General features: G+C 33.9%; 1 protein-coding gene across 1 annotated transcript; it reads left to right on the top strand.

The window, feature by feature from the left end:
• Positions 1-10,669: 10,669 nt before the first annotated feature.
• On the top strand, positions 10,670-11,572 carry LOC110412647 (uncharacterized protein At1g08160-like). Its single transcript, XM_021423237.1, has one exon. It carries the CDS (start codon positions 10,735-10,737, stop codon positions 11,341-11,343), a length of 609 nt encoding a protein of 202 aa, XP_021278912.1. The 5' UTR covers positions 10,670-10,734; the 3' UTR covers positions 11,344-11,572.

The following is an 11,572-nucleotide window of genomic DNA, read 5'->3' as shown; positions in this document are numbered from 1 at the left end:
GAGAAAGATAGAAGAGAGATACGACAGCCTTTGTATTTATCTAATGACGAAACTAGCCCTTACGAACCGACATGGTTTTCGGGTTTTTCTAATGGGTTACGTATTTTTATAATTTCCATTCCGTCCCCCATACTTGTAGGGTTTTGCGTTAGTAAACCCTCTTATTAGACCTATTTGGAAACTTTGCAAATTCCAAATTCTACTTCAATCCTCCTTACTTAGTACATTCCCTTCAGCAAATTGTGTCTTCAATGGACTATCTTTAAAATTTTTAATATTAATTCATTTAATTAAATATTCAAAATAAAGTGTAAAATCATATATCAACTTGATCTAAGGTCAAGACAACATTCATGTATTTTTATTCAAGCTCAAGTGAAGGAAAAAATATCTATTCTTGTCCCTATTACTAAGTGATATATCAAATCCATAGTTAGTTGTTCAATTAATATCATATCTCAAGTTATAGTAACATGACATCAAGAGAGAAAAGAGTCAATATGATTTTCACATAAAACAACATCACTCGAGTTAAAACGCACCTTAATAATAATGAAAATCCTACTTTTTTAAAAAATAAATTAAAAAAACCCTATTAGATGATGATTTCAAATTAAATCTTTTGAACATATTTATAAATTACAATATTAATCTGGCTCTTACGCACTTCATATAAAGGTCAACACTCGAAGAATCAAAGAGAATCACTTCTTATTTTATATCTTAATTTTTAACCTAGAAAAATGTTAAATAAAGTTTATAATGAAAAATTTTGGGGCGGCAATAACAATAAAGAAAACATACAAGGATTTCTTAGCAAATCTCTAAGGACCAGCTAGGGCTGAATCCAAAAAATTAAATGACAATAACTCCACCATTGTAGGGGCATTCTCGTCCAATGAAGAAATTAGGTGGGTAACCCTATCATAATTCTCTGCTCCCTCGTTTTATTTTCTCCTAAATATTGTTAGAACTCGTGAATTTTCGCGGCGGAGCCAATTAACGATTTTCAGATTTTGACCAATCAGATTTCGCCAAACAATTTTACGAGCGCTTTAAGATTCTGCTGAGCTAAATTTAGCAAATAACGTAAGACACTTCGACCCACATGCCTTCACAGAGCGTGAACTCCACATCATCCTTTGTGGCTCCCGGCTCCTTCTTCGACAGCTTGGTCTCTTACTGCCCTCGGCTGGAATTACGTGTTCCTCTTGCTTTATTTGCGTGGAAGGAAAGCGTCCCTACCGCTCTTTTAGGTGGCGCGTGAGGGAAAATAGTGGATTAAGCCAAAGCTTACATTGGGAGAAACAAATTTCGGAGTGAAAATGAGAAGTTTTTACAATGGTGGCGGGAGAAAAGAATGGATTGCCACGTGGCAATTATTTTGTAGCCGTTAGTGGGATTTAAAACTTTGGAATTTTGGCCAACTATAGTGAAGCACATTTTTAAATTTGGTTTAAACAAAGTGAATTTGGGTTGGGCTTCATTTCCTGGAAATTTGAGCATCTTTCGGGAATATTGGTATTTTCTAGGTAAAGTTAGGCAGGATTTAGCTTAATATTAAGGGCTTAGCCATGACTAAACTTTAATGCAATTTGATGGAAGAAATAGGAGAAATGAAATTGGAGGGTGATAGGATGATTCGGGTTTGATGATGGATTAATCTCCATACCACTGTTAGTAAGTGATACTTTTAGGTTTCTTATTAAGGTTGCACTAAATAACAAGCAAGAAACTATCATTTTGCTAATAAAAGCTGCTATTGAACTCTTAAACATGGACTCGTGACAATTAATATCAAAGTAAATTCAAATCTTTGTTGATTTGAAATCTCGATAAGAGATATAAAAATTGAGATAAATCCGGATTACTGTAAAAGTTTTTTTTTTTTATGTAAAGAGTTAATGCAACTAAGACATTATATAATTGAATGGGGTAAAATTTCACAAATCTCTTATTAATAAAAGATACATTAGATTTGGAGTATATAAATATAGACTTTCCACATCCTATCATACATGTCTTTTGATTAGAAATACAAACCCATAACGATAGCACAGTTAGAAAACATGTAAGTTGTTTATACTAAAAAATTCTTACACTCAATAAATATTAAGTAAAAAGTATTCTCAATGAGCAGGGGCGGAGAGTCCTTTTGTCATGACACCTTCAAAATTTTTAAAATTTTTTATATATTATATTTTTTTTATAATTTTTTATTAAATAAATAATATAATTAAAAAATAAAATAACCTTACTAGCCCCATTTAATTTCACTCAAATTTTAAAAAATTTTTAATTTTTTAAGTTTCTCTACTCATATTTTTCTCTTTTCTTTTCTGTCCTTATATTGTGAAATTATAAAAAATTAAGTTTTTATTTAATTTTTATTTATATTATTATTATTTATATTTTTTCAATTCTATTCTATTTGTTCATATATTTTAAGTTTCTATAGATTTTCTTTTTTAAATTTCTACGAATTATCAACCATATTTTTTTTTGTTATATAATTTATATCTCCTACTTATCATTATATTTTTTTTCTGTTCCATGGATTTTATTTTTTATGATTTTAACTTTTAAAAATTAAAACATTATTGCATATGTAATTCTCAAATATAAGTTTTAGTGTTGCATTATTGGTTATTGTTTAAAATTTTACTAATATTATTTTTTATTAATCTTAATTATATAAGAAAAAAATATCTTGAGTATATGTTTTCAATATGCTTTACGTTTTAAATTTAGTTGAAAGAAAATTATCTTGAGTATAAGAAGAAATTATTAATTCTATATATCGTATTTAACTATTTATATTTTATGCATTATAGTTTAATATTTAGTATTATAAACTTAAATATAATAAAATAAGAATATTAAATGTTAACTATATTAATTTTTTTAGTCGTTTATATTGAGAAAGATAAGACTTCGAAACAAAATGAATGATAAATTTCTTATAAATAATTTAGTTGTTTATATTAAAAAAGATATTGCCATTGTTGAACAAAACTTTCCTACAAAAAACTTTCTTATAACACTATTATAAGTTTTTTTCTTTTTATTTTTTATTTATATGTTATATAAAATTATTATCTATTATAAATCTTTTAATTATTAATAGTTAAGTTCAATATATTAGTTTTCAAAATTTTTAACTTTTATTCTTCTTAGCCTTTAGCCTCTCAATAAAAATTGACTAACTCCGTCCCTGTCAATGAGTAGATTAAAAATTTAACTTTATATAAAATAAGAATATAACAAAAAATTAGTACGAATTCTTACTTTGGATAGCATAGAAAATAAAGAAGACAATGTGCATGTATTCCAAAAAAACCAACCTTCGTGCCTCTTTCCTTGTAGAAAGGATCAAGAATTGAAGGAGACTTGGGCATCTCATGTTCAAAGTGAGATCAAATTTTAAGTAAGCTATGCACTCAATTTTGGTTTTGCGTGATATATCCTAGGAGAGGTACATAAAATTGCCAAGGAAATTACGACTAATTTGGGTTTGCTTACTACAAAAGGAATTTACAAAGAAATTTAAATAAAAAAATTCTCATTTTTACAAAACACTTCAAAACAATTCTAAGTTTCAAATTTACCAAAACCAAATGGGATGTAAGCCAATTCACAAGTATCTTCAGCAATGTGAAAGAAACGTGTGTGAGAGACATCCAATTGATATTTGATCAATGTCAGAAATTTCACTTGAAAGAAATATTCAAGAAAATATCACTTTTTAGACTAATATTTGTAATTAATATTGAATTTATGATTATAGGCACTTAATTTATTATTATAATTTCTTACCATAATTTCTTTTTGAATTTATAATTAGCTAGATGAGTGTTAATCTGTATTTCTTCAATTCTCCATTTGGTTGCAAAAAGGCCAAAAACTTGCGGTGAAGAACGAAGATTGGAAAGCAAAGCAACTTTATTAGGTTCATTTGGGTGAAGTTGACATTGGTATCAACTCCCTAAGCTTCCCCTCTTGTTTTTCAAAGCAACAATTTGATATATGTACAAATTTAATAAGCTAGGAATATTGGTCATGGTTACTACTTCAGTCTTAATGTGATGGTCTATACCAACTTTTAAGATATTATTTATTTTGATCTTATGGACTCAAATATTTAATCTCACTCTAATACACATTTGATGTGGGGTTCATTATTTTCCTTTGGTGCCAGTTTAGTCTCAATCTAATTTGGGACCAGCCCAGTCTCACTCTGATACTCAATTGATGTGAGATTCATGACTTTCTTTTTAGACCATGACATCTTCCTCGATATAGGATTAATGGCTCTCTGCTTATTTGTATAAAGGTCTGGAGATAGGCTCTTGTTGGAGTGGGGAAAATGTAATGATCCTAATGGAGAGTTATTAATCGCATTTCGGAAAGAATGTCATAATTCTAGTAAAGAGCTATTAATCTCATACCGGGGAGGATGTGATGGACTATTAATCTAACATCAAAGAGGATGTTATGGTCCCAAACGAGAACCATAAATCCCATGGTGGCACAAGGGATTAATGGCTCCCCACTTATGTGTAAAGGTCTGGGGATAGGCTCTTGTTGGAGTGGGCGAAAATGTAACAAACCTAATGGAGAGTTATTAATCCCACATCGAAGAGAATGTCATAGTCCTAGCAAAGAGCTATTAATTTCACATTGGAGAGGATGTCATGGACCGAATAGAGAGCTATTAATCTTACATCAAGGAGGATGTCATGGTCCCAAAAAGGAACCATAAATCCCATGGTGACACATCATTCCTTAAAGCTCACTTTGATACCAATTGTGACAGTACAAACCAATTTGCAAGGTATGTTATAGCAAGTTATGTTAAAGATGATGTGAACCCTTAAATATCTAGTCTCACTCTAGCATATAATACATATGAGATTCATGACTCTTTCGGGGACCATTACATCCTCTATTGATGTGACTTTCATAATTCCCTGTTAGGACCATGACAACTTCCCGACGTGGGACTAATGGCTCCCCGTTAAGACCATGATACTTTTTGTTATGGTTTTGCCTACTTGGACTTTATTGATCTTATGGTTTGATCTCATAAAAAGTACCTCATAAATTAAAAATAATATGAGCAGTTAATACCTAATCTCATTTTGGTACATAACCAATATAAGATTCATGACTTTCTATTGAGACCATGACATCTTCCTTTGCAATTGTGACATCTGGACATAACTAGATGGCTTCCATGAGGCAAATAGTGCGGATTTGTGAAAAAGCTTCAAAATTGCTTATGTTACATGAAATTATAATTTTTTTTAGTACATATGATATTGAATGTTACGAAGAAAAGTAATTCTTTCTTCTTTCTTAAATCATATGTTTTCATTTTTATAATTTGAACAAAAAATCTTCAAATTAAAATTTCAAATTGTTTAACAAATCATTGTAGCATACAGAAAGTATCTTTTGATGATACTAACGAATAAACCTATCATATATGCTTTAAAAAGTTCTCCCCACAGCCACAGTGCCAACAAAATGGGACAGATCTAAATCCATCGGCTTGTAGTAAAGAATTTGCCTTGGAATCTAAAACCTCTAGCTAAAATAGCTGGCCCTTGGCTCAAAATATACTTCTAGGTAGAGTACTCAAACATATCAGTTTTCAGCAGAGGAGCAAGAAAGGGGTAGAAACATGTTGATTTTAAAGTGTTGTTGGTAAGACAGTCGGAATATTCCTGATTTTGAGCAGGAGCACAGGCTTAAAGTCTGCTCCTCCACTTTCTGCTGTCTGCCTCCTAATCGAAATTTGGAACGTGTAGCACTGTTGGAAGGAATTGATCAGATACACTATCCTTCTCCAGAGAAAAAAAATCAAATATCTTAGATAGTCAGGTGACTTTGTCTAACATATCAAGAAATTAAAGAAAAAAGTTGGAACCATCACAGTCCTCAGGAGCTCATTTTCTAATTAACAGAAAGGCCATTAATGTTGTCCGCACCATCCCTTTTGTGCTCCTCCTTTTGCCCATACTTGAGCTAGCAAGGGCAGAAACGATGGATGCTTATTTGCTTACCTTTTCTTGGACTTTGAGTTTGCTTTCATGGTCTTGAGAGGCAGAGGACGGCAAAGGCCGCCTCATGCGCTGTATCACCAATTCCTTTTTAGAGTTTAGAGTTTATACCTTCCTGCTCTGTTTGAGAATAATTATGAGCTTTCCAGGATCTTAACAAAATCATCGTGGCTACAAGAACCCAGATTATGTCTCCATTTTTATGCTAGTCCTTCAGGGCTGTAGTTGTAAGAGTTAATGCTTGTTGAATGTTGGCGCAGTCATGCTATAGTTCTGGCCCTATGGGCAGAGTAGTTTCCTCAGGTTTCAGCTCAAGCTGGAGAGATGGCATTGCTTTTCAATTTGGCAAGAGTGGTGGGTTATACAGAAGTCGCTTAAGGAATTGAAATCCCTTTGTGTTCTTGTTTAAGTATGACCATATCAAATTGGTTGGAAAACTGTATCGTGGTATTTACTTGTATGAAGAGAAGCCAAATGGCCGAATCTGAGCTGCAGAATAGCAAATTTAACTTGATTGGTGGTAGGTGGGATAAAATTGCTTCAAAGTTAAATGTAATATGAATAAGATTGTGTATCGAACTATGAAAAGATGCTTGAGATGGCCTTGAACGGATTAACAGTCCACAAAATGCTAAGGGGTTGAATGTCAGTTACATTTATCGAGTAATATCTACAAGACATACCATTCGCCACCTTGGGTGTATTGATTAAGTATTTTTCTATGTTTAATTACTCATAATTAGGTATATATGTGGGTCAAAAACTGCATGTGCCCTCGTATCGGTAAAATCATGATCGATGTCTCAAAAAATATCACATAAAGTAATGGACTGATTATGTGCATGTGCAGTGTTTCCAATCCTTTTTTCTTCGTGGTTTGCATGGGGTTTTGAGTTCTTATTGACATATCCCATTAGCACAATGGATCTACAGGTAACAACAATAAACTAAATCAAATGAGCTGCCATTCATTTATTTTTGGATGGCCTAACATTAAGCTGCAAACCAGTAAAACGATCTGGATTCTGAAACATATGGTGATTGCACTTTACTTGCTATATTCTGATACATCCAGAAGTTACAGAACAAAAATCACAAATGCAAAGCACCCACGAACCACTGCTTATTTCATGCAACACACACTTAAGAAAATATGAAAAAAAAAAAAAACGAAGGAAAACGTAAAACTGAGATTACTAAAAGAGAAAACTAACTCTCGGCCATGCTGCAGATGGTTCTTCATACCTTCTCCAACGATGAAATCACATGGCGCAAAGAGAAGTGAAACTGCCAAAGGATTGAAGTTGCCCTGTGGGAGAAACCAGACCTTACAGTGAAATCTGGTTGCAATTTAAAAAAACCCAGTTTCTCCCATCACATGAAGTGAAGAGATAAGAGATCATCTTCAACTTAAAGTGCATGCCAAAGGATTATAGTTGCCCTGTGGGGGAAACAGTCCCCTGGATGTGGTTGACATATTTGCTATTGCAATTCAACCAAAATCCCCATTCCTCCCATCAAATCAAATTCATACCTTGAATATTTATACTCTGCCACCTCCCACCATGCTGAAAACACCAACTAAGCCCTTGCTGTTGCCAAGTTTCGTTGGGTTCTGGCATGGTGGGGGTGGCACCATGACTAAGTGAAATGCCCAGCTATCTTGAAATAATAGCTCATCAGTCGTAATCCTGTATGGCTTCTAGCTAGCTGAGGGTGATATCTGTGAGACAGCTTTATAAAAGACAGAAACAATGTGGCTATTTGAATTGGGTTTCTTCTCCCTGTGGTTTATGCCAAATGGAAAGGACCGCATCTTCCAAGGGATATGCGGCGACCAACTACATTGCTCCACATTTGGTGACCACAACTTTTGCCCTTTTTTCCTCTTATTCTGTTGCATCTTTTGCCTGCCTTATCAATAAAATAGTACTACACTTTAACTTTAAAACGCTACCACGCGCTACATTCCTTGTTTGATCTGATTCATCTTGCTTGTGATAAGGACTCGATGAGCGTGTCGTGCGTGTGTAGCGCGTGGTTTTCAGCTGCTTAACATGCTTTGCCTCAAAAATACTTTGCTTGGGTGTGGATTTTACTTTTGTCTCCGCCTGTTCTTTAGCTAAAGCATATGTGTTGTTTTTCATTGTTACTGCAAAAGGAAGGGGGAAAGGGAAGATGCTAAGTAGAAGTTCCATCCAATTGATGGCGTAATGCTTAATCCTGAGTTCAAATTAAGCAGATTCTGATATGTGATGATCACCCAGAGAAGAAAATGAGCAAGAAAATTGGAATCAGAATGAGAAGGTGGTACCTAACTCATACATGATCACCTATCTCCTTTGTTTAATTTCAATGTGGACTATCTCATAAAAAAATTGGACATTTGATGAAATTTAATTATTTAACAGGGGATGCTTTTGTCTACTTACAGCAAAAAGGTAGCACTGAACAGGACTGGAATCAAATTCAACAACCTGTCAAGGCATATCATTTATTGCATGGAGTCTGTATTAAGTTTTTCAATGCTTCCTGGGATGCATTTATCCTCCTATACATCAAAAAGTTGAAGTGAGGGTGGCTTAGGAATTACTTAGAGGTGAAGCAAGAAATATAAAGGAAACTAAGAACTTTAAGTTTGCCTGAAAGTTCAAATCTGATAGGAAAGAGAGTAAGCTAAGAGGATCAAACTCTGCTCGAAGTATCATAATCTTGAAAATATCAGCTTCTAAATTTATTAGTTTCAGTGTTACTTCTGATACATGTGGCATATATGATGATACACTTCAAAGAATCCTTTCTTTTTCAAATTTTACTGTGGACTAAGACTCAAAACAAGGACTTCTACTCAACTGTCACCCCCCCCGCACTGTAGAGAAATAAAAAACTTGTGTGACTCTGTTTGATTATGTAGATCTGTATAGTGTAAATGTTGCTAAATATACTTATTACTGTTTCCATTTCAGGAAATTGAGTTATTTGAAAAATGTGGCTTGGAATACCTTGGATGTAAAGCAAAGGATCAGCAAGTGAAATAGAAATCTTTATGCATATCCTTTCGAGCTTTAGCACGTATCCTTAATTTGGATAAGTAATGCTCAAGCCAGGTGTCAGCCTGTCCACTGCCTTTGTTCAATGCTCCAATTTGAGTTAAATGGTAAACCATTTAGCCTGATGACTTCTTTTTAGTCGTTATTGAAGCAGAAAGTAGGATATTGAGCATAATTAATCAAATTAAACCTAAATCCAGCTGGTCTTATCACTTTAAAGAAACATCAGAAGACAAATGCAGCATATATATGTATGTATGTATAGGATTTATGGGTTAAACTTTTGGATTGATGCAATGTCTTCAAGCTTTCTGTGTTTTAGCTCCCCTCCAGCATTCAGCAACGTCTGCCAAGTGTCAGGTACCAATTGACATCAAGTAGAGCCTATGATATCAACTGAAAACTCAAGAAAGAAAGCGTGGATGAAAGCTTTATCCAAAAGTCTTAAGGGAGATTAAGCCAAGCCAATGTGGGTGGCAGCTTAGACAAGAAGGGTTGGAATTATAGGAAAAATATTTTTTTTTAAAAAAAGTGCTATTGGACATTTTGAAATGGAAACTTTTGTTCTTTAATCTTTTTAATTTTATACATATTTGTTTCAAAAAATTCCTAAAAACCAGGAGATAACTGCCAGAAAAGCAGAAACAGAAGAACAAGGATGACCTAATGCAAAGAGAAAAGAAAACAACTGAGCAGAAATGGAGAAACCACCTTGCTAAGAACTCATCTGATAATCACCATTGCTAACAATAATCTCGAGCTCAGGACTATATATTGTTTTAGGAGTATATGATAGAATTGATTCATGATCTAAGAGTTGAATTTCCTAGAAGGAATTTTTTCCTAATGAGCATAAGCAGTGGTTACTAGATTCTCTTATCTAAACATCTCTGAAACTACTACCTATCCGCCAACACCAACAAAATTAAGTTTGATAGTCCTAAAAGCTCCACCTTTCTGGGATTTTGTCAATCATGAAAAATTACACCCTTTTTTAGTGCCTAATGGACTTGGCTAATTAAAGTGGCAATCCACTCAGAAAAGCATCTCAAGTAATCTAGTTGGTAAGCTTCTAACATCAGCAATTGGATTTCTTTTTAACCTTTTTTTGGGTGTGGAAAGAAAAGAAATTTATATTCATCTACATCTGATACAAGCAAAGCCAGTTCAGACTGGCATATGGTATCAAATTGATGCTCTATATGAAAAGCATATTCTTCCACTCCAATGCTGGGCCAAACTAAGCAAAGTGAAAATTGGGATTAGGCTGCAGGCTGCAGCCAGCTCAGCCTAGAGCCGGAGAGTTAATTGGTTGCGGCAATGAATCTTGCAGCATTTGAACCAGAAGAAAAGAACAGCACATGAATCTTTCAGATGTCTTGAGTTTCATTCAAGAAACCTTAAAGTCCCTCAAAGGGAATGACAAAGAAAAAGGGCAAATTAAAGAAATTAAAGAAATAAAAGAACAAAGACTAGAGAAAACATTTAACAATTCTGTTGCATTTATATATATATTTAAGAGTCCATCGGGGCAAAATATTCGCTAACCTTTTATCCTGTATAAAACAACATTCAACATTCTGAGTTCAGAGTTCAGATCATAAGATTGTCACTCCGAAATGGCAAATGGTAACACCAATACAGCACAAGCTACACAACAGCCACCAAAACACTTTAACCTGGTAAGATTTCTCGCTACTTGCTTGCTAGCCCTTCTTGTTCTTGTTGGTCTAGCCGTGCTGATCACATGGCTAATCATTAGGCCAAAAAGGTTTGTTTACACCATGGAAAATGGTTCAATACAAAATTTCAACCTAACCAATAACCATCTCAATGCCACATTCGATTTTGTCCTCAAGGCATATAATCCTAATAGCAGAGTCTCCCTCTACTACGATTACATTGAGTCTGCAGTGACATACGAAGATCAAACTCTGGCGTTCAACACAGTTGAGCCCTTCTTTCAACCTCATAGGAATGCGACCCGAGTGGAATCGAAGCTCGCGGCTCAAAATTTAGCATTGTCACCATCAATATTTAAGGACATCAAGGTTGAAAAAGCTTCCGGGGAGATCCAAGTTGATGTTCATTTTAAGTCAAAGATTCGGTTTAAGGTAGGTATATGGAAGTCTAGGCATCGTAATCTAAGGATTGTGTGTTCCTCAGTGACATTGCACTTTTCTTGGTACAAGCATTTCGACAAGGTACCATGTGAAGTAGAACTTTAGTTTAGAGTGATTTTGTTCTTCTCCTTCGGAATTTGTTTCTCTTTCTTTTTTCCCCTTCTGCTACATGGCTGCATTGGTGTCTTGTTGTTGCCATTTTTCTCTTCCATGATATTCTTATTGTTTTCTCTTTTGATTAATATATGGTTTGAAAATTGTTGTTGCTCTTTTTACCCTTTATCATAAAACTTTGAGTATGTATCAAAATCAATGTATTAATCAGTGTTCACTA

The sequence above is a fragment of the Theobroma umbraticum genome, unplaced genomic scaffold (genome assembly GCF_002168275.2).
Source record: "Theobroma umbraticum cultivar Fairchild unplaced genomic scaffold, ASM216827v3 scaffold_95.0, whole genome shotgun sequence".
In the NCBI taxonomy this organism is placed as follows: domain Eukaryota; kingdom Viridiplantae; phylum Streptophyta; class Magnoliopsida; order Malvales; family Malvaceae; genus Theobroma; species Theobroma umbraticum.
Note: the sequence above shows the minus strand (reverse complement) of the source record. Positions and strands in the feature narration are given on the sequence as shown.